The sequence below is a fragment of the Amblyomma americanum genome, chromosome 10, assembly GCF_052857255.1.
Source record: "Amblyomma americanum isolate KBUSLIRL-KWMA chromosome 10, ASM5285725v1, whole genome shotgun sequence".
NCBI classification, from domain to species: domain Eukaryota; kingdom Metazoa; phylum Arthropoda; class Arachnida; order Ixodida; family Ixodidae; genus Amblyomma; species Amblyomma americanum.
Window position 1 is genome coordinate 43,656,406 of NC_135506.1, and position 24,355 is coordinate 43,680,760.

The 24,355-nt window shown below is 46.3% G+C and overlaps 1 protein-coding gene across 1 annotated transcript; it reads right to left on the bottom strand.

Annotated features, from left to right (window-relative positions):
* Positions 1–23,383, bottom strand: LOC144107993 (uncharacterized). The gene is made up of 6 exons (XM_077641250.1): positions 22,640–23,383; positions 18,733–18,888; positions 12,346–12,435; positions 6,850–7,041; positions 4,815–4,907; positions 1–1,061 (listed from the first exon to the last, which is right to left on the bottom strand). The coding sequence occupies exons 1-6, from the start codon at positions 23,082–23,084 to the stop codon at positions 544–546; spliced, it is 1,494 nt and encodes a 497-aa protein (XP_077497376.1). The 5' UTR covers positions 23,085–23,383; the 3' UTR covers positions 1–543.
* Positions 23,384–24,355: the final 972 nt, after the last annotated feature.

Consider the following 24,355-nt stretch of genomic DNA (forward strand, 5'->3'; position numbering starts at 1 on the left):
TTTCATCAACAGGACTTAACCTCAGGCTTGAACGTGTTATCTCACTGAACAGCTGCGTCATCTAGTTGCGTCAGACAAGGCTCACCGAGCAGCATGCTGCATTTCTTTCTTTTTTAGCGACAAAACTGCCTTAGCCAGCTCACTCGCTGCAGTCAGCCTACTCAGTAGCTGCGTTCCAGGTCACGGCACTATCGTACCAGAACGAAATGCAAACAACGTACAGAAATCAGAACACACTTCTTGTGTCAGGTCATCCGCCCCTGTGAGCAACTGGTATGATTTTCATGCGGAGGGGAATGCCTAACACACGCACAGCAGCTGGCTACACAATGGTGCCACATCACAGACTCTGTTAATAGCGTACAAAGAAGTGCGCTCGTATTTGGTTCCATCCATCTACACGTCGTTCCGGGCCGACAGCATCACTAGAAGCTCGCAGAAAAACCCTGCACAGTAGTAGTAGCTTGAACTATAAGAAGCAAGAGATGTAATACTAAACAAAACAAAAACAAAAGACAGAAGGTTGAAGGGCAACTTGACAAGCTATCTCCATGCCGTCGAGAGGATCCGGTTGTCGAGCGGCCAAACGTCGCCACCTTCCTGCTTCACCGACTGGTGCATCGCAGCCACGGCCGGCTGCAAGACTGAACCATCTCCTCCCGGCACCATGTTCGGCACGGGACTGTCCATGTTGTGGTGGTGCATGGCGCCGTCTTGGCTCAGCCCCATGGGTGTTGCCACCGGCTGGTAGGGTGCCGGTGGCACGTGGGTGACAGCGCTCTCCAGCTCTGCACTCCACGACATTCCGCCGTCCGGCAGGACCTCGCCGCGGTCATATGAGCTGGCCGTTACCACAGCGGAGTCGCAGTCCAACGGCTCCTCCTTGATTGTCGGCTGCATGCCACCGTTGAGGTGGTGCGGGTGGTGATGCGGGTGGTGGTGATGTGGCTGGTGATGGTGTGGCGGCAGAGGGAGCGTCAAGTCAGAGCCCCATAGTGTGCGGCTGCCAACGTTGTTCACGGTGCCACCATAATTCGACGATGGCTGACAGTAACTGTCGGCTGCACATGGAAGAGAGGGAAAAGATCACTTTCGACACCAGCCAGCCATGTCAGTGCACATTATTAAGGTGCAATCAAACTTGAGTCACAGAGGCCGTGGATCTGTTTTGGATGCAAATAGTCGCACTGGAATAGTCGCAAGTGTAAATGTCTCTTTAGAGTGACTGCAGTGAAAACAATAGGGGCTGAAGAAAGATATGAGGACACATGAGGGCTTCAAGTTTACAATGAGCACAGTTCAACTCGCCCAGTTCACCTTTCCACAATGTCGGCATAGTCGATGCCACAAAATAAATGACAATTATAGCACTGCAAATTCAATTGCATGAAATAAGGTTAAAACAAAATGAAATTAGAAGGAAACAGTAAACCAGTGATAAAGATGACTGTCAGAACAGTTGGCTGTAAAGGAATGAACAACGGTCAGTTTTAACAAGTCTGTGCCACAATCTGAAAGAGCACCCATGTGCTGTGCGATGTCAGTGCACCTAAAGAGATACCCAGGTGGTCGAAATTATCTTAAGATCTACATTACAGCACCTCTTTCTTCCTTTCTTCTTTCACTCCCTCTTTTATCCTTTTTGTCCACCCAGATATGCCAGACAGTTACTGTGTCATTTCCTTTCCTCAAAATAAATTTTTTATAAGTAAATCTTGGTGGTGTTCAATAAAAATAACAAACTTCTAATGCGCTAATAAGCAATGGTAACAATGTTAAGTCATTTGAGTGCAGAAGTAATTTTACAGAATTTTTTACTGTGTCCTGTCATATGCTGTACGAACCACAAGACCTGAACTTTGCCGCACCGAAGGCAATTTTTTAATGCAGTGCTTTGAATTGTAATTCTCAGCAAACTAAGGTAAACATAACCTGGAAACCATGACAAACATGAACCTGGACATGAAGCCGAACACAAGGCCAAATATGAAGCAGAACTTACACCGAAATGCGGCGGTTTGGATGCATTGGTTATGCAGTGACTGACACTTCTAGCGTGAACACAAGACAGGACACGAAGACAGCAGCACACACAGGCACTTGAGAAACATTCTGAAACTTTCCGTCCAAATAGTATACACCAGAAAAAACTTAGCATACCACAGCCCCTAGCGGGATTCAATCCAGCGGCGGTGCAAACGGGTCAACGTCGTTTTCCGATGTCTTCGACCACTCGGCCATCACCAGGATCCTTTCACACTACGTGTTACTGGTAGACGAGATCTCGTGCTAATGTGCTCGAAACCATTGTTCTTGTCATCACTCCATTCGCTCTGCGCTGCGAATGTCTGCTAAGGCCACTGCAGAGTGGGCGAGAACTACGGTGCATCAAACAGTGAAAGCATCGAGAGATGCTGACAGTGCTGCCCAGCACAAAAAAGACAAGCGAATGAATGCGGCAGCGGCTCGTGAACCACCAAAAGCGGCGAACAAAGCCGAGAATGCTGTCTAGTCGGGAGAATTGGCTGATGGTGGAGGCTCCTCAAGCCGCAAAGACACCCACGAAGACCATGCGTGCTGTACAGCCGTCGCCCGCCTGTGCGGCGCTCACGCGCTCCGGATTCGGGAGGGCCCGATTTAATTGGTTCTCCGTCATCGCCGGCCATTGCCGGTGACGACGCGCGATGAGCCATCGACGTGCGACCTGCGCCGTCAAGATGTGCTCTGCGCATTCCCCATCCTCCCTGGTGTTGTGTCGCGCGCGATTTAACCCTCTGGTTGGCCGTGTGGCATGCTATCGCCCTTGGCTGTGCCGTCACGCGCGTATGTAGTCTTTGCTTCGCGTGCGCGGCTCCGCGGGCCCGCTTTTGGGTGCTGTAGCTGGGCTATGGGTTACATTGAGGTCTGGGGATCAGTGCAATGTTATGTAATGCAGCTTTCTGTGTAATAAACACTTGTGCTCTCAAATAACAGCACCTCCTTCCTTCGGAGCGAGAGCGCAGGCGCGTGGCGAACGCTGGCTATGCCCTCAGCTTGCTATGGCGCGAACCCGCAATATGTGGGCGAAGTGCCACTCAATTAACACTTCGGCACAGGTTCATAACCAACCCCACACAATCTATGAGCACTATGCCTCTCCTGCAATGCATTTCATGCTTATATTTCTCGACGAATGCAACATTTTTTAAACCTGACTCTTCATAGGTCATAAACCTGTCCCCCGACACGATGATCAGAATACTGCATGCATTGCTTGGTGCTCATACCATTACTTAGGAAATAAATGACCTACTAATAAAACGGCATCAACAAAATGATCACTTGGGGCCCCAAATACAGCTTGCAACAAGAAGGGGACACCTTACTTCTGCTGAGAGTCGTACAGAACATGGCTGCTGCTAAAGTGATCCCTCCGCATGGGTGGGCATTATTTTGAAACAGAGAGCAATGCCTGCAGGGGAGGGAACACCCCCCTGAAAGCAGATAAAGAATGCAACCAGACAAGGTAATTACCATCAACTGCACTAAGTCCACTGCATGACAAACAAACCTCCAATCACCGCCCCTCCAGCATCAGCCACAGCCCCACAACAGCTCATCAAATTTCCCAATCCCATCTCTCCACACAACTCTCTGCCGCCTATGGCAACATTTCCCATCTTTTGGCCATTTTTCTCAGAGGAAGACAGACAGTGACGGGACTTGAAGGTGCAGGCTTCTTTCCCAAGTCATCCACCCTGGAAGGCCAGGTGAATGACTTGTACCTATTTGAAGAAACCGGTGGGTAGCTAACCAACAGCAGAAGTCAAACCCACGACCTTCCCAAGCCAAGCCAGAGCTTACAGGACCAGCGCTAATGTTACATGTCCTGCATAACTGCACTTCCTCTTTGTTTTTGCAAGGATGTTATTAACTCGTGTGAGCTGGTCCATGCCGCTTATCGACTGTCCAACCAGATAACAGCACATAAAAGGAAAACAGCAGGAAGGCTGGCGCAGGACTTACTCCCTACTGGAGCAGAGTTACGCAAAAGTCTGCCGCCCTGCTTTAAACAACACACATATGTTATATGGGAAAGCCACTATTCTTGTATATGCCGAAGCCATGCTCAGTGGTGCAGTTTAGTGCTGCTTCTATCTGTGTATTTTTGGCTCTTGAACGTACTTCACTGCAAGCCAAAAGTATTATCACATTAAGTGAGCCAGGCAGTTACTAGTCGGTTGTCTGCACAAAGGCCCATCTCAACAAGATATGGATGAAATATGTGCCACATGAACAAAGTGGCACCATCTGTTGTAAATGCTACAAGTCACTAAAGCTTTATTCCGATAACATGAGAAGGCTAATCATAAAAGCTGCCCATCCTAAACAGGAAAATAACTGTGTCACTAAACTGTGCACACGGGCAAAAAAAAAAGTGTGCAGGGCACAAAAACAGTAGCCGAATCAACGGGCTTCCATTGCACCTGAGTGCCAAGTGGTGCAAAGGCATTGGCTTCTCTGCGACATATGGAAGCTTTGGAGCGGCGTGATCATGTATGGCCAATAGAGGTGTGATTTTTGTCAACTCCCGTGGAGCACATAGAGTACCTCTGCGCAGGAACATGCAATGGAAGCACCGGCACAGAATGCTTGCTTTGCATGATACCGTAGTCGAGTTCCTTTCCCAACCATTCGATGGTGCCACTATGCAACTGGCTTCAAGCCACTTGAACCGTTCACTGCACTAATATGCCAGGAGTGAGGGCAGGCTCCACCATCCTGTGTACTCGCGCTCTGTGGTCTCTGTGAAAGTCAACAAGCATGGTACGTACGTGTCTGAACCGTCCGATGGAACTCCCTTTTGCGACGGTTCGCAAACCAGTTGCTCACGTTGGTTATTGTCATGAAGCCACACCGGCTTGAACCTGCAGGCAGACAGTAAACTGAGGTTGAGGAAAGCTTCACATTTCCATGGCTCTCAAAGCACACAGAATGATGGTTTTCACTTCCATGTATGCAGGTGCTTCATTCCATCACCGTCGTGCTGTGCATGTTTCAACATGCCAGTAACACTATTTGTTTAGAAAGAATAAATAGTGCTCCCCTTTTATTAGGCACACGTACAGATGGAGGCAACATTAAAGGGAACATGTGAGCGCCTGCTGATGTGGGCCCTGTTGCTTGTCTCTTTGCTTCAAGGAGGAACGCTGAAGTCACAAAGGACGCATCTTTGGAGTGGGCCACGAGGTACATGGCCCGCACATTCAGAGTTAGTGCGTGCCTGTTCCCGTTGTAGATGGCGTGGGCTCCACAAATAACCCCCATAGATGCCCATGTATGTGCTGGTTTACGATTCGACGGCCAATTCATTGCTGACTCATGTTGCGACTAGCGGTTTTGCGGTAGCTCTTAGGCTAGTGCAAACATAATCAGCCACACACCTGTGCGACAATTAAGGGGCCTGCAATATTTGCGCGAGGAATCACCTCACTTGGCAAGGCAGTGCGTCATTTTTCGCAAACCCTGCAGTCGCTTATGCGCAGGAGATTGCAGTGTATGTTCTAAGCATAACGGCTACCCGTAAACGCGTTTAGGAAGCGATTACACAACAGCCAGCGCAAATAGGACTCTCTCTCACCTACCCCCACCAGGCCCTCCTCCTCTACTTTCCACCCTTATGCTCTGGCCTCTCTTTTTTCCACCGCTACCACCTCCTCTGCCTTTTCTCTTTGTTATCGCCCTAATTTCATCCTTTGCCATACTCTTCACTTTGCTATAGCTTTGCCAGTTCACCGCGCTCTCCGCTATGCCATAGCTCTGCCAGTTTGCCATGCTCTTCGCTTTGCTATAGCTCTGCCGGTTACGCCGATGACGATGACAGTGCGCAAGCCAGGAAAGGGCGCTTAAGAGCTGCGCTCTAAAACAGTAACACTTTCAAGAGCCCCCACCGTTATAAACAACAGCACAAAGCAAATAAGCCTGTTGGTATGCACAGCTGCCAGGCCATTTTGAGAACTACACAGCATGAAAGCATGACAAGGCATGCCTCCAACATTAAAGGGACACTGAGATCAGATCGAAGCTTGCCTGTTTCAATAAACTATGGCATTCTAGCGACAAAGAGATCATTCTCACCAAGAACAGAGCTTTTATAAGCTCGAAAAGACCAAAGAACGAAATATAGTTGCCCCCATCACCGAGTGATTTTGCAAGTAATCCGTCTGTGTCGACATCTAATTTTCAGCGTGGATCCCAAAGGCTATTCACTGCCATTCACTTCAAAACAGTCGCAAGTCTGAATACATTGGCGGCAAAATTTTAAAATTTATTTTTCTCAGCCATAAATGCTTCTTTTGCTGCTGTACAAACATTCATAGCCAGAACGAGCCTCAGCATCAATTTTGCCCAGGACAACACTTCAATAGCGTTGTCCTCAGTGTCCCTTTAAGAACAGCAACAAGCATACGATAAGCCCTTACTGGCACAGGCTCACGTGTTTCCTTTCATATTCCCTCCACTAGCACTTTCAAAGGAAAAAATATTTCTGCAGACCTGGAAATGTAACCTGCTATGATGGCAGAGATAAAAGCAATTAAAAGATAAAACGAACTTTCCACTGTTTTCAGTGCAAATAAGCAGAGAGAACTGCACCATCATCGCTGTCATTACTTCGACCTTTTGAATAACATGCAGAGTGCCGCACCTTCACTGCCTCTCTCACAGGCGAGTTTTCTTCCCTTCACTGAATAACTTTTTATCCAAGACAGACATAACTGTACAAAATGGTTGCAGCTACTGGTTTCTGCATTCTCGGCGGACAATGTCCTTTCATGAGGGCCACTGCAGAGCAAAGGGGAACAGACCCACCGCTCTCCATGGAGTAGGAGTTGCACTCCTCGACGACCCGCTCCTTGTCGCTCTGGCTCGGGTAGGGGTTCCGCTGGTAGTGCCTCTCCAGGATCTCCAGGTGGCCCTTGACGAAGGTGAAACGCTCGCGCTGCTTTGTCAGCCGCTTGAGGGCATCCTGGGGCAGCCTGGTCATGTCACTGCTGGGAGAAGCTGTCCAAGAATAGACAAAAGAAAGGAAGAAAACACTCCAGTTATGAAACTGCAGAGAACAGCCTTCACAGTTATGTGGACAGCCAAAAACTATTTCTGCTAAGACCATTGGGTGAACCAGCATGCACATGTGTTCTGCCAGGGCACATTTAAGCAAGGGACACATGGCTGCCCTTCACACCCTTTCAGTAAGCAAGCAATTTTTTAGGAGAAAAGTGCATTATCCCTCATTTTTCTCCAGTCACCAAGATTCAAGAAATGCACAATGCAAATAAAACTGCTTCCCCCCTATAGCCACAACCCCCCCCCCTCCCCCCCTTCCCACCTGGGGTTGCTTGCCCATAAATCACCGCCGTTTTAGAATACGAAAGGAGAGGGAAAGGCGCGAAGGCGCAGAAGTTCAAATTTTGTCAGCATACAACTCAGCTTCCACAAAATGCATTAAAATAAGGGTAATTATGAAGCAGCGTCTTTTAGCATCCCGTCTGTTAACATCGCAACTTTATTGAGAGCCCCTTTCTGGGTCCCTTTAATATTTAGGTGAAGTTAACTAGTAAATAATGGCCACTTAGAGACAAAACAAGCCGTTTTGCGGCAGCCTCAGTAGCTATGACAACAATATGGTGTAATAACCATTGCTCTCACACACTCAAATAAATGAGACTCCTCAAGGGTCACGACGCATTTTTGAGACTTTTGTCAAGTGAACTTCAGCCTTTGAGGCCATACAGCAAGCAATAGTATAGCATGTTACGCATACTGCTCTGTTAGTATCAAGTCCGCCAACAATTTCTTGTTGAAATTTAACATTTTGTTGCAAGTTACTTAACAGTGTGCTCTGCCACAAACTACCTACACAAAGATTAAAGTCTCAATACAAGCTTGAATACCATTCTTACGCAAGTCAGGAGGGAACCTCTGTCACAAAGACCCTCATAATAAAAACACAAAAGATATGGCCACTATGTTGGCTGGGTGCGCAAAGCGTATGGATGCAAAAACATCTGCACTTTTCAGTCCGAATTTTCTGTCCACAGATACAGTAGCACACAACATCATTGCTTGAAATCTACAGTCAGACCGAAGCGTGCAGGTTATGCTGGCTGTCTAGACCTCTAAAGCTCTAGAAATGTCCCCATCACTAATTAGTACAATATCAGCATGGCAATAGCACTACAAAAGCCCAACAGGAAGGCCTGGAAGCTCCTTGGATAGGCCACAAAGCGGCCAATGTGATTTCGGCAGAGAGCATGGAAGAAAGTTACCACAGTCAACATTATGTCTCAACGTTACACAGCAGCAATACAACCCTGCTTGCATTGTTTACAGTATACAAATGAGTATGCAAACACATGACAGTGATGTAGAATGAAGAGCCCCCTCCTCTCCAGCACAATGCACAAGAAGCCAACCGTTAAGAGCCAGCAAAAGTGATTTCTGAGCTTGCAAAAACTGCCAGTCCACCTTCCTATCAAGAGTAGGTGTAAACTTTAAAAGCACTACGGGACCACCAAGAACCTTCTAGGATACCTCGGAGATGGCAGCCAAGTCCCCTGGCTGCTTGACATGACACCACCTTCACCCACTTTTGTTGTTCCAGCTACGCAGAACACTTAACCTCCCTTGGTGCATTTATGTCTCCATATGCTTCCACCACCAGCTGTTTCTATCTTGTTTTCAAAGCTGGGAAGTGCGCTCTGCATTTGCTGCTTTCCTGCTACAACGCTGAGTCACATTTTTTCACCAATAGTGGCACGCTTAGCCACCTCTACCACTGTCTGGCCTTCATGTGCGTCTGCATAAGCCATCCATTGCCAGTAGAGTTAAGTGCTTTTCCTCCTCCAATGTGAAAAACTACTAGTGTTCCCTATCTCAAAGACGCCTCCTGGCTCTTGGCTCATCCCGCACTTTTATCGCTGAGCATGTGAAGGCGCAGACTGAATGTACAGAACATGAACGTCGATAGTGGATAATGACAATAATCACACGGCCTTCCCCTTTGCAGTAGTGTTGTACAGTGCACGTACTTAGACGGTGAAGAAGATGATGATGACGAAGATTAATGCCCTTCCTCTTTGAATCAATGCAGTAGGCTTCGCAACCTGTGCTTCCACACAGCAACTACCCGTGTACTATCGAGCCGTAATGAGATGCAAACAGCGAGGTGTGTGGCTAGATAGACAGACAGATAGGTAATTTATAGCATTTCCTTTGTGTACGGGTGATGACTATTTTCAGCACAGTCAGCGCCACCTAGCGAGCAATAGACGATATGCGAAATCCGCGGCACCATCTCTTAGCCCTCCAAGAACTAGGCCCACCACGTTGGTTTGGTTGAGAAAACGAAAACACTACCCAGCGTTGCGTAAGACAGCTGCACTTTGAAAGGTGAAATGCGGATGAACTGTTGCACTATGCCATGCACCCTGCCAGGATACTACGATGCATGTGGCAACCACGTATATGTTTCAGCTTCTTGTTTACTATTTTTTTTGGTGTGAGCAAACGTTTTAGTAACATCAAATGCAATGCAAGGTAGCATAAGCAAAGCATGCCGGCCTGTTCACAGCTTTTGCTTGCTTTGCTGATTATTCACAAAACAATACAGGTGATTTGTTTTCAGATTACAATATGGACCACACAATCTGTTATCTCTAATCAGAAGAAGAGCCAATTTCAAGCATTTTGTAACTCAAGCAGCAAGCCGCAAGCTTCGTGGCGAACGCGCATTGGATGTGCGCTGTTTGTTCGCCGCTCACCGCCTGATTCCTGCGCCCCCGCACTTCCCCACTGCGCCCGAACGAGAGGAGCAGGAAACGCTGCCGTCGCGCGCCATCTGTAGGGGCAGTAGCGTACATTGCGAGGAGGAGGAGGAGGGATTTCTCGCTCACGCGAAGGAGGAGGTATTTTTTGCTCACGGCTGACGCCGTCGACAGCGGCTTTTCTGCAACACGAGCTCCTTAACGCTGTCGCATTAAAATCTGATGTGCGACTGTTTTAGTTCTTCAGGCTTCTAACAACCAATATCCACGCGATGCAAGTATGTTTAAGAAAATTTGCTGTGATTCAACCTGGATGAACCTAGTGAGACGAGCAAAAGCTATGTTAAGCATGGTTATCCAATCTCACGCCTTTCCATATCGTAAAGACGATCAGATTCAACTTGACGGCGACGATAAATCGTCGAAGTACTAGTTCTGGCATGTTGCTCGTCCTTGGCTTTGTGTAAAGGTAAGCACAGACCACGTGCTTTTATATAGCAAACGGTGCGTCTCGCGATTTCCGGCAGTTGTGAGAGTGCCGTCGACTCTCCATACGCAGCTGTGGCTAGGCGCAGCAAGTCACATGATTCGATAGTTGCGAGGTGAGTGAGCATTGTTGGCTCAACGAGCGCAGCTGTGGAGAGGCGTGCTGATCGAGTCACGTGGCATGACGTCAGGGCCAAGCCTCCGCTCCTCCTAGTTTAAAGGCCAAATTTCATAGCCACATGACCTTCAGCTTCGTACGGGGAGATGCACGTCCGCGGTTAGAGGCTGGCTGGAAGTCCTTGACTGGTAGCGGCCTCTTCCGCCAGATAGATGGTTGTGGGCTGGAGCTCAGGGTCCGGGCTTTTTAGCAGGGTCTCCCAGCCTTCTCTACTATCAATATTTTTGCCCGCCCCCGGAGAATTTCGCCACTCCCAAATTATGTGGTCAAGGGTCCTTCTCGCCCCACAGTGCCAGGGGCGGGGAGAAACGTCTTTTCTGATGGAAATAAAAATTGTTCAATCAATCAGCTCTGTACGGGAAGGAATAGACCTTTCGCTCTAATATGGATACTCCTTCTCTAGTCCAGTGCACTTTTTATGGTAGCAGGGAAGGTCGCTACAACATCACAAGTAGGAAATCCAAAAAAAAAACAGCGTCTTTGCTTGCAATACTGTAAGCAATGTACGCCTGAGTTCCCCTTGTTAATATCGTCTGTTGACTGCAAAATATCTGCTACACACCTTTTCCGCCTCGTTTAAGCTGTGCCACCATGAGATAAGACAGTGAAAATCAGCATTGGCAACCGCGCCAGGCTCTGTAACGGTGGCGTTGAAAAGCGTGGATGTGCACAGCACATTATAGTTAAAGGGACGGCATTATGCTCCTTGCTGTGCGTTGTGTGTGATTACACTGCTGTGCATGCAGCTGCTAAAACCAGACCACATGAAACTTTGCAGTACCAGAGAAGTTGCTCCAGGCCAACACGTGCGTGCACGCCGCACAAAATAACTGCTTGCCATCCTACCAGGTGAATTTTCAAGCACTCAGAAATAAAACAGCGATGACAGTGCACAACACTTGAAGCAATGCCTAAATGCCCACATTAAAATGACAACGGCACAGAGTTCAACATTTCCCCGCACTTCCCTGTGTCGATTCTAGCCATCTTCAGAGCCAAACTTCAAGCGAAGCAGAGGACATGGTAGAAGCACGCTGGCGCTGACTAAATGACAAGAAAGGACCTACGTTTGGTAAAAGTTAGATCAGCTGTATAAGCAGTGCAGAGGCTAAAGCTTGGATTTCGAAGTTCATAACAGCTTCCCCGATATCATGAAAGCTTGCTAGGAAATGGTGCACCTGCTCGACCTGGCAACCAGAAAATACGGGCGCAGTGTCGCCAGACCTCCAGGCAGTTTCGCATATTGTCTATTGCGGGACACAGTGATGCCAATGCCACCAGCTTCATTCAGGGTGGTGACATCCACTGCTCAGTTGAGAGACGCCTCTTTAGGACTCGCACGCTGCACAGATGACTGGTAAAAAAAAGGGATTCCTACACACCTCCCTGAAATATGACTGCAATGTCTGGCACCGGCATTATGCAGCATTTTGGCCCACAGAGCCAGAAATGCCGCCTTCCCCAATATAAATGCAGCGGCATAAAGCTTCAGTTGTATCCATAAATGGCATAAATGTCACCACACTGAACAGAGGCTGTCAGATAGGCATCAAGGCATACCTCAGTGTGAATGGGCATCTAACACTACCTGGTGCAACATAAAATTCGCAGTGCTAAACCCCTATTACAGCCTCCCCAGCAGCCCTCATTATAGCTCAACTGCACAGTGCCTCGAATTTATGCTCTGAAGACACCATTCGAGCTACAGTGGCGGGTCAGCATTAAAATAATTTTCTTCTCAAAAGAAGTGTCGCCTGCAATCATTTTGTGCTTAACAATCAAACGGAGAGAATAGGGATATCAGTGTGAACCTATTATCCTTGCATGCTTGCTGTTTACATTACGAGTTTGCTTAAGCTGCAACTAGGAGGCACTCACAGTGCTTCAGCAGCTTGCTGGCGTCCTTCCGACGATTGCAGAACCAGTTGTTTACCATGCTGGAGGTCACGTCTGTGGGGACCAGCTCACCTGAAGTAGTGACGAGGTAAAAATCAAGAGAGTGGTTTGAGTGTGTGCCCCAACACATTAGCCGCAAAGGTGAATTACATTGCCATGGCACGGAGAAAAGGAGATCCCTGGATATACACTGCCATGCTTGCCAAGAGGCAGGATCGTGTGCAGTGCGTGCGAGAGGCTGACAGGCAGCACTGTAGCCATGGTTTCCTGTCAGTTGTAGCACTTTGGTGCCTTTCGCATTTCACGGGTATTTTGTAGGGAACTTCTCATCTTCAGTCAGTGATCCCCCCCCCACATGCACCGGTCAAGTGATGGTCAATGCGATCAAGCTGTGTACCTTGAGACAGAAATCAAAGCCCTCTTCGTGACCAAAGTGAGGGCAGCGAAACCCACAGATCTAAATGAAAACACGACACTCTCCACATCTTGTTTGTTTTCATTTTTTTCCAAGAAAAGCAGCCTGAGTGGAAAGGCCTGACACAGGCTACCTTTGTATCCAATGCAGCCAGTTAGCGACCAGTCTCGTCAGAGATCTGAGTCACACCTTTTCAGAGCATTTCACTTCCAAGAAAGTTGAACGCATGGCCTGGCCACGGTTCGTCCCGTTAGAAACCACTTCCTACTGCAAAAACGACAGATGCTCTACCACTAAGCCATCAATGTGGTTGAAGCATGAAAAAACTCATGTGCTGTACAAGCGAAGCCATTACAGCCAGCGTCATAAAGCTCTAAATTGTTCACTCCCAACTACTGTCTCACACACTTCTTTTTAAACAGTTTTATATACAGTAAAACCTTGTTACAAGAGACACTCAAGGGACCCGAGAAAGATGTCTCTTGTAATCAAAATTTCTAAAACACTGAGGAGTCGGACTAGATCAATTTATTGCACTTCAGGATATTAGTGCATTTAAACACATTCACACACATTAACAGGAAATTGTTAACGTGACTTCCCACGACTTCGCTTCAACGTGACTTTTAGGCATTTGAGTTTACATGGGACAGAACTGTCCCATGTAAACATGGCGACAGCTCCAGAGTCCGACCGGTCTGACTACCGGCGTACAAAGCGACCGGCACCGTGGAAGCTGGGATTGAAATCCAACCCAACGTAAATTCAGCTCAATAGTCGGTGCAGGAGCGTGACTGCAATTATAGAAACAGAATGACGGAAATTTTGGTGCAGTGAGACAATAATCGCAACCATGTGATGTGGGACATCGTGTTGAGGAACGGAACAGAATCGAGCCAAGGGAATGAAAAGTGCAGTACATACCAGTTGGTACAACGTTGGCCAGAGTGCGTGAATGCATGTGGGTTGTGTCTCTTCTAAATACAGTCGAACCTCATTGTACCGAGACAGTTTATAATGAAATATTGGATATAATGAAGAAATGACGATTACCCTCGGAAGCTTGGTCAACACAGGCTATAACATAGCTAAGGATATAACGAAGCAACCGTTGGGCTCCCTCAACTTTGTTATAATGAGGTTCAACTGTAGTGAAGAATTTACTCTAGGAACCTAAAAAAGTTGTCCTCAATAACCGAGTGTCTCTTGTAACCGTGGTTCTTGTATGCGATGTTGTTAACATGGTGAACTAAGAAAACGAACCAAACCACTTTCAAATATCTTTTATAACCACATCTCTTGTAACGAGATATTACCGTACAACTATGTGCTTTTACACAAAGCTGACTAATTGGCCAACTCTCTGTAGCAGCCACAAATGTAATGAATGTGGTAATTCAAGTGTGTGGATGCATTGGTTCCCTCTGTCTCCTTGAGTAGGGGCCCTACTGTGGTCATCAAGCGAAAATGCTGCATCCCTGCAGAGAGGAAGTACCTTTGCAAGCAAAATTTGCATAACTCTGAGCTCTCCTCAACCCCCTGCGCCAAAGAGAAATTTTGCCACAGCCTTCTTTCATTACTTGGTGCAACAACAACATGCCGAAGTTGAAGGGGCCCGGTGATTACTTCGTTATAGCCTGGGCTGACCGAGCTTCCAAGGGGAATTGTCATTCCTTCGTTATATCCATTAGTTCGTTATAAACCGTTTCGTTACAACAAGGTTCCCCTCTAGCAACATTTTAAAATGACAGCATTTAGGTTTCCAGCTCACAAAAAAATTTCCAGCTTCTCTGTCACGAAATTCCCTGATTGGTCGAGAGAAGTCACGTGACCTTGTGAGTTCAATGAGATTACCACCTTCCCATCGTGGCACTGCACATGAGCCTTACGGGATCTCGGGAAGAGCAACCTAGGTCTCACAAGCCCCACCGGTGGCTGTGTTTGAAACAGCCACCTGCTGGAGCAGTGGTGCACCTCTTAACTGCTGCAGCTCTGCGGCAGAAATGTTAAGAGGACTCCTCGCGATCTGCTAAGGCAAATCAGATGGCCATGAGGTCATCAACACCACGTGACCACCAGTGGACCAATCATAAGAAGCTGCCAAACTTGAAATTCTGAGGACCCCCAAAATTTGCAAGTTTGCCCATCCTCCAAAATATTTGAACCAGGCTTACCCAGAAAATATATTAAAGTTTGAAGTGGGGATTAGTGGATGGATTAAGGTGGATTTGTGGGTTGGTTTAGTGTAACCCAGTGTTGGAGGTAACACGTTACAAGTAATGGTGTTACCAGTAACACGTTACTTTTTTTGATAACTTAGAAACATACTCGTTATCATTTAAGAACTGTAACGGTAACATACTTACGTTAACATTTTTCGGTAACGCGAGGTATCACGTTACTAGTTACCTTTTATTCCAATTGTCCCCCCTCCGCCCCCTTTTTTAGAAAAAAGTGATGTTGCAAATAAACAAAATGCACAGGTGCTCTCGGTGACCCTTGTTGCATGGCAGAAAACACCTGCCCTTGACAATGCGCCCAAATAAAAAAAAAAAGACAGAACACGCATTCACACCCTTGCCTTATCCTACCTCCTCTTCCCAAACCACTCACACACAACCCTATAAAGAGTGGAAGCATGCCAAGCATTTTGGAGTATCAAATTTCTCAGAATTACTGTAAATTTGTTGAGTTCAGCGCTGTTTTCTTTGTGAAGCTAGAATTTATGATGAAGTGTCATTTTGTGCTTAATGTCACATTCAGAAAATGGCTTCCGCATGTGCCACAGAGTTAGGAGCCATCACACTTAACTATACAGGCAATTTTAGGCCACTATAACATTGCTAAGCTTCCACATAATTGTGCAAAGTGTTCTCGTTAAATCTGGATTTCGGGCAAAATTGTTTTTGGGCTGGAAGTTTTATGTGAAATATTAGCTTTATGAAATTTTTATCGTGAGTTCCTGCAGCAAAGACACACTGAATAAAATTTAGGGCCATGGAGTAACGGCAAAGTAACGTGTGATACTTTTTTTTCGGTAACGGTAATGCACTACCTTTTACTGCAGTTAACGTAGGCCGGTAACGCGTTCCTTTTTTTTTAATGTAACGAGTAACATATTTAGTTACTTTTTTTCGGTAACATCTACAACACTGGTGTAACCCATAATCCAGTGGAAGGTACTGGAACATACTAAAAGAAAATGACTAATGCATACCGTTATAAGGGCAACGGAACCAGTTCCAACCAAAGTTTTGGTGGGAAAACCGCAAGAACATTAGACACTCAACGTAAACGTCAAAGTGGAAACCTAAGTGCTATTGCATTTTCTTCATTAAGAGTGCAGTTAAAAAGACCTCCAAGTTTTTTGCAATTAAGGTCAAATTCGCTTTCAGTTCATTTTCTAAGCGAGGTATTTCATCGCTTTTGTCCTTAGCATACCGTTAAAGAGGCCCTGCCATACTGTTTGCATGATATAAACAGTGGATTTTTTTTTTTAACTGAGGTTTCACTACGTTGATTTTGCACAGGGCTACAAGGGTACAGGTAACTACAGATGGGTAGAGATATGCCTGCTGAAGGAGCAGATTGAGAACACAGAAAGTCAACTAACGAACTCCGGTTGTCTGGTCACAGCCCAAGCTTCTGGGTAATAGGGAGACCGAGGCATGTGGCACGTCATGGTAGCAGCACTCCAGAGATGGTTAGTTGTTCGAAGCAAAAGTGGTGCATACCATTCAAGCTTCGGTTAGACTTAACTAATGCGCCACTTCCAGAAGTGTCTGCTGTTGCGGCAGGCAAGGAGGTGACTGATTCTATCTAGAGGCATGTCAGTTTGCTGGTTTCCATTCCTAGCACTCCGGCTTTGGCGAAAACATTGAAAGGCGTTGCAAGAGCAGCAAGCCATGAAACGGCACATGGTATGCATACCTTCTGTTCCTGACAACTTATAGACAACCAGCGGCTTGCCCTTCATGTAGGTGCTGTGACAGTTGTTACCTAGTTGACAGACACTACAGGGGACAAATGTCTCCAGGATGCTTCAGCGCCGACAGAAGCCAGCACGTCTGTTATTAACCGTAACTTCACATCTCACTTGAGGTGAATATCGAACTCACGTGTACTAATGTGTGGTAGTGAAATAAAGTGATTATTGGCAGGAGTGGCACCTGAGCACCCAGATCACTTTTCACACATCCTGGAGACTTTTGTCCCCAATGGTACAAATCCTAAAAGCCTTCATCAATACCAATATCCTCCTCCCGTCCACTCCCTGAGTAAATCTCTTGCTTTCTGTCGTCTGTTTCCAAATTTTCTTAGTCCTTTATCATTTCTACTTTCTTAAAACCAACAACACCAATTGACTGCTTTTACACCCCAAGCCATCTCGAATCTCAAACTGAACTCGTTTACTTGAAGCTGGAGGGCTATACACCCAATAAGAATATCACTTAGGCATGTAGCGCCATCTGTTGCTGTATGCAGGAAGGCACAGAGCTCAGGACCTGTGCACATGCATGTAACTAACAGCACGTTGGCCAGTAATTAATTCGTCATCTTGCTCTCTTCTATTTCTAATGATGCACACACACATATTGGTCTGCTCCTCTTGTCTCATGCAAATAGAGTCAAACAAACTCTAGAAACCTAGAACACTCACTGTAACATTGTATTTTCGACGATGCAGATGAACCCCTCTGACGCAAGACACAAAACAAATGGAAGTTATGGGATCAAAATGAGTACTATAAAGTGCCAACAAAATCGCTGAAGGACCCTTTTATATGGTAATGCAATTTTTTGTGACTGCACAGCAATGTACTGGGCATCAAAGCAATATGAGGGGGAAAACTCGATCACATCTTCAATGACAACTACCTGAATACTAAGTGAGAAGCAACTGTTGATTTTTATGTATTGGTTTTCCCCTCAAAGAATGGCCCTAATAAAGTGTCTAGAGGTTCTATGCAGAAGTAAACATACATAAACAGTCCTACACTTGGTCCTTGAATGCAAAAAAAAAAGGATCGTCAAAATTTTGAACTAACGTTCATGGTAACCAATCAGACCTTTGATCTTAGAACGATAAATTACACAGTACCAAAACTACGAACAAAATTATGGTGAACAAAGTCTAAAATACCAAATACCTAAGCTTTTGAACAACAATAAGGATCTTATGACAACAATTTAACAGCCTTCGTCAGCAGCTGCTTTTAAGGGAGCTTTGACCGAAACAACGCTTCTGTAGGCTTGTTGAATATGCAGTCTTGGTCAAAAGTGTTAAGGCCAAAGGCTTTTCGCTTCAGCCGTATAACAGAGCACTATTAAAGACAAAATGACCCTGAAATGCTAGCAGAAGGTTTCTTCTTGCTGTAGAGAAGTTCCCTGCTTGAGTTGTGTTTTAATGATCCGCTACAAGGAGCATTCATTTCCCTGCAGCTGAACACTGTGGCTTAAAGACTTTTGACCAGGACTGTATTTACTGTTTTAACCGAGAAATCAAATACGCCGTTTTTCAGGACATGTATTAAGTGGTCTCGGGTTGTTTTTTTTTCGTTTCATTCTTCATATGTAGTAGTTGTGCCGCGAAGTAAGACGTCGATATTGTCAGTATTATGAACTTGGTTTTCTGTTTGTTCGCTGCCTTAATGTATGCTTTGTATATATGCTCCCGGTGTATGCTTTTACTTTTTTTTTTCTCCTCTATGAGAGTAGAAGTTGAATTGCGCACCTTGTTGGTATAGCACCGTTTCCTCTGCGTACAGTTTGTATAGTGTCTAGGACCCAGCCAGGTGCAAGGAAGCACCTTTTGTCTGCGGCCCTTTAGTTTCTTGTACAAGGAAACTAAGAACACGAATTTAAAAAAAAAACACGCACTCCCTTTCCCATCGCTGCTACTCGCACATGATCTAGTACGAATCGAGGCCAAGGGCCATAGGGTTGCCACGTACCAGAATTGAGTGCACTAAGGTTGCATTCATTGGCAATGGCATCCCTCTCATCGCCCTCAGGGTATGGGTTGGCCTCAAACGCCCTCCGCAGCACCTGCAGCTGGGAGTCGGTGAAGCGGAAGTGATGCCGCCTAGGGAAAGCCAGGCCCTGGACTCCTGCGGCCACCAAAACGAAAGCACGAATTCACGTAAATGTAATGTGAAATGTTCCCAACCAACGCTGCCAGAACCTCGGCAACACTGAATTCTCAAGCCCAAAATGAAATATAATTGGCCAGATGACACCGGAAGGCAGCAGTTTGGCAGTAAGATGCACTCTAGTGAAAGACTGCTGTTTATGATAAACTGAGAACGATGTTGCTAAAGAATGTGTGTTAACTACAGAAACTGTACCTATTGTACTTTGCATGACCAAAATGCGACTACTGCTGCTGAGAAAGGAAATTTCAAGATCACAATCTAGAGCACTGCAGTGGGACGGGTCCAGCCACCACTCTACAGCAGTGCCTGAACTCAAACGAAACAGCAATAACAAAGTAAAAAACAACTAGGCACTTAAACAATCGTAGGGTGGCCCCTTCTTTTCCCCAGGGTCTGTAACAAATGGCAGGACTGGCTTATACAAAGCTGGTTTATAAAAAAACTACAATTTTTCTTCTTTGATGTCATGAAAGTAATGGAGGCATCATACTATATATTCTAACCAACTGATGAGTGTGCACATATGGTAGGTATTAAAGTGCAGCCCTGAGTGATGCAGGTGGCCAGTCTTGTTCGAAGCTGAACATAACAACCATAGTGGGCTCTGTACATCACCCTAGCCCGTGTATTTCACCTTAGCATGGCGAGAAAGCTACTAAAAAGGCAAGCGACAATTCTTAAAAGCAATCTTAACAGAAAAAAAACAAGTCATCTCTAATTACGATACCTTTATGTCCAACTGGACGAGATTTACACTGCTGTTAAGACTGTACAAAGAGTAGAACAGGAAACCGCAGTGGTACAGCCACTGGCCCAATTTAAGCGTGTCCATGAAGACACTGGGCACACATATGAATGCCTGTTGGGCAAGCCTCTTAAATGCCGAAAAACCACTTCAACCTCTATTTTGGCAGGAATACCCATCACTGGGACGCAAGGATACGCAAGCTGCAAAGCATGCAGCAAAACATCATGCTGCACCTCAACGTGAAAAGTTTTTCTCACCTCGGCTTTCCGCCCCCGTCAAAACTGCCCAAGGGGTTCAACGGGGCCCCCTAGCATATCTTGCAGTCCAAAGCTTGGACAAATTAAGAACGCAAAGCCATTGCTCTTCCAAGAGATTACGGTTGCCAAGGGTACATAATGAGGGAGGCTACAGGCCTCACAAGCAAACCCCTGGGCTGTACACTTTTGACGTGGGGTTGTACAACTTTGATAATTCAAAAGAGAAAACCTCATGTGAAGTAGCATCAGTTGATGACGCAAAATGAAAACTAGCGTCTACTATGCACAAAAGCAGGTTCTACACCTGTAATGACCATGTGGAACAGCAAGTGGTGCTATTTAATCAACAAGCATAGGGGTTTTGGTTAGCTGGGAAATAGTTATAAATAGAAATACAGTGCAAAACACATCACTTCAAAAGCAAGGAACCAACAGCACCTGTATTTGTTGCTTCCTTCCCATGTTCGTTTTGCATTATTTTTTGGCTCACAACTCTTCCACTGTACAAGTTTCAAAGCATACCACAGAATGATATCCTTCGAAAAAACCCACACTGATCTGAAATTTGGATGTCTACAAACTGTTACTACACCTGAGGTGACCACATGAACTGCTCAGTCAAAATCAAAACCTACAGATGCCACTGACAGTCCACGTCACAGCTCATGAGTGATCCATACATCTGGCAACTTCTAAAAACTAGTAATGAGGGCAACGGGGGTTTTAAAGCCGCGTTCCGCATATGATCTTACATAAGAACACTGACGACAAGGCTGTGGCTACTGTGACAAAATACAACTATACTACAGCAGTTGACGGCCATGGCTATTGTGACAAATTGCAACCATTACAGCAGTTGACACATAAACATGAAGATAAACATGCTTTGGCCACAAGGCATAGCCATGCAGCTCAGGTAATTCAGGAACCTTCAAGGCATACACAAACCATCAGCAGGCAGCAGCAACATGCGAGCAAGTTGATGATTTGATATAGAATTTATTTGTGGCAAGTGCACAAGAAAACACGACCAACAAAGATCTTTTGAAACGCTGGTATTGCATACAAAGACAGAATGCCAAGACGGAAAGAAAATATGGACAAAGATGCGAACAAGGCAAAACTGCACCTTGTCCCATCTTGTACGTTTACGTCCTTGTCTGTATTTTCTCACACGGTTACTAATTATGGAAGGTGTTTGTGTTCCGTGGTATTTTAAGCTTTAGACATCCAGGTTGCATGCAAAAAGGGGCAAATGACATCTTGTAAAAAAGCAAGCAGTGCTCGCTCCTCCTTTATCTCACACATGACGGACCTCATACAAGACCAAGTGCATGTGCAGTTGCATGTTTTAAGTGAGTCAAATTTGGTGGCCATGGGCTCCACAAAACTATACCTGAGGTAAGAACGTGAGATTAATAAGTGACCTGTAGGATGGGAATGAAAAATAGGAGTGAGGATGGAAACAACAATATTCACGAAATGAGTTCATATCAGGTAGGCTACATGAATGCACTGGTAATTAACCAAAACGTGCTTCCTACTTTGGCAAGATGAAACCACATGGTTCCCTCACAATAAAAGCACCCTCATTCACCAAGCGATATGATTTATATTTTAACCACATGCAACTAGGGTAACAGTCTATACAGATTTCCCGTAAACCGCTGATGCCAAGCTTGACGTCCTTTTGCTGTGGTACCTGTGAAGGCTATGCGACATGATGTAGTTCTCCTAAACTGAAGTTTATGCAAACTAGATGTCATTGAGGAACTGATTTTTGCACAGCCTATGAGGTGTCATTTCATGCATATGTGCTGAACTGTTCCAAGGCATTGCTGCCTTAATACCTCAACCTAAAGGCGATACTGAAGTAAACATTTGTTTGTAAGTAAAATCTTTTCAGGAGAAAAAAGCTTATCGATCAGTATCTTCATAGCTAAGAAACCAGAAAAGTGAGTAAATTATAGCAAACATACCCGTAAAAAAACGCACTTCCAGGACGCCACAATTTACGCAGCATCTAGCTAGATCACGCATTAGACATGCTCTAATCGAACCTGGTGTTCCCAATAAGCTGAGCTAAAACAATTGCTTGCAAAAAAATTTCCACCACGCACAAATGCTCACTGCCGAGGTCTACGTGCGCGCCGACTGCAACTCGTTACAGGTAATCCACTTCAAAGATATGTGACTAACCGCACGCGCCCGCAAGCAGAGTTATCGCAAGGAGGAGATACGAGCACACCACACCGCAGCGGACGATAGCGCACAACAATCGTTCGCTGATTGCGCAACAGTTTCTAGGTTACCGCGATGCCCTTCACTAGTGGAACTGAAAAGAACCGAATATCGATTAAGGACTGGTTCACCGAACTTCAAAATTACTTAATAAAATAACGATTACTTCGGAGGCGACCACCGGAGAGAACCCCCTAGAGGGCCACTGCAAGTTTCGCTTAACGCCACTTAGCAGCGAGCAACCATTCGTAGTGTTCAAATTCGTTAAAAGAAACTAAATAACTCAGTTCCAGCAGCCACATATGCCCCTCGCTTCCGCGAAGCGGAAGCAGTTGCCCAAGCCGTGCCGTTTTGAAAGCGCACCCATCAGCTGATCTACTTAGGCGCGCTCCGCGCGCGGAGTCTCGACGACCAAGCGGTGGCTGCGTACTCGGAAGCGGTCGAAGCGAAAAAAGCCTACCTCGAGGCACAACTGTGTTCGAATGTCCCTGGGATGTGTCCGGCGGTGCAGTAGACGACCTGTGGCACGCATCTGCGGCCCCGACGACCGCGCAGTCCTGCTGGAAACCGTTCTGCTGTTGATGCGCCGGCGACTCGGCCGCAGAGCTCTCCGAACTCGACGAGCACTCATCATCCTCGTTCCTCGACGTCGGCTGCTGTTGCTGCTGCACGTTTCCCGACGTCGTCGTCGTCGGCGGAGTAACCACGCCGTTTGGAGCCGCGAAACCACCGCCGTTGGCACCGCTGAAATGCTGCGGGGACGGGCGTCGCTCCGCGCCTCTCCGGATGGTGCGCTCCAGCCGCTCCAACTTGAAGTATATGATGCCGATCTCTTTCATCGTGATGCCGGTGTCTTTTAGCCGGCGCACCAGGTCGATCTGTTCGACGGTAAACTTGAGCACCATGTCGTCGTCGTTCCGGAGGCTTCGTGCGGTCCGGAGATTTTTCTAAGGTTGTCACCGGCGTTGAGAGAGGCATTCGGTTAACCACTAATAGTTTACGACTAACCGTGCTGGTTAGGTGAGGTTGCGCGGTTAACTAGGGCCGCCGTGGTGGGGACGCGAAGTCGTCGACTCGCTCGCCGCGTTCGGCGTCATTCAGGCGATGGGGCATGACTCGGTAACACGCCGGCACTTGCATGTTACGCAAGCACGCGCTAACGTTAACTAAACCAACCCAACTAACCCTAACTTAAACGTTACATGTTTTCAATGTGCACCGCGAGAGGGCGTTACATGCTTGACACGTTGCGCAGTCTGGTAGCTATGAGCGGAACCAGTAAAGATCGTAAATTTTAAATGGCAACAAAATAACTTTTCACTAGTATGTATTTGTAGAATAAAAAGGATTGTAAACAAAAATGGTTTCAGGAGCAAACCAGAGGCGTTAATCTTTAGATAAATAATGGGCGCGACAATTGTGGCACGAGCGGGAGATTTGAGTTAGCTGGCAACCGCATATAGTTGCAGAAACTGAACATTAGCGTAAATATCAAAAAGCATTTAAAAAAGTGGGGGACATTGACGCATTACTACAATTAAACGTAAAACAGCACCGTGGGTATTGCGTCGTTTGTACGGAAGCTTTGCTGGCCTAGTTGGAAGGCCGTGCACCAGCGCGTTAACTGCTGCAATAGGATTGCGTGGTGTGTGATATCGCATACATGCAATGATGTATGTTGAAAAAGAAGCAACTTTCACCCGTATGCAGGTGCGCAGGCAGTAATACTTACCTTAGAAATTCTCAGTCTTCGAGGTGTAGTGGGTGTGACACAATTAAGAGGGACAGCTTTATTCTGACGAGCAATTAAGACTCGGACATGGCCGTGGCCGAACAAAAGTGAACAAATCATGACGGTTTTGTTCGCTTATTTCGAAATATATCAACGCTTCCATGCACATGCAGTTAACCGTCCACATATTAAATAGCTTCTGGAAATTAACTGATCGTGCGCCGTGCCTGCTCAGAGCATGCACCGCTCATCCTACAAGATACGTTCTATACTATCTGGTATTCCTGTACGTGGCACAGATTATTGTATATCAACCACCGTCCACCACAACGCTTGAGCTACACACATATGAGCTGCCACGTGCGTGCAGGTTCATGCAGGCCTGCATGAACCTGAATATTTGTGGGCCCCCACAAATATTTATAATGTTCACACCTAATTAAC

Coding starts and splice junctions, on each gene's coding strand:
- LOC144107993 (XM_077641250.1), bottom strand. CDS start 23,084: ATGGTGCTCAAGTTTACCGTCGAACAGATCGACCTGGTGCGCCGGCTA. Junction 7,042..12,345: donor CAGCAAGCTGCTGAAGCACT/GTGAGTGCCTCC, acceptor ATTCTTGGACAG/CTTCTCCCAGCAGTGACATG. Junction 1,062..4,814: donor CCATCGGACGGTTCAGACAC/GTACGTACCATG, acceptor TTCCATGTGCAG/CCGACAGTTACTGTCAGCCA.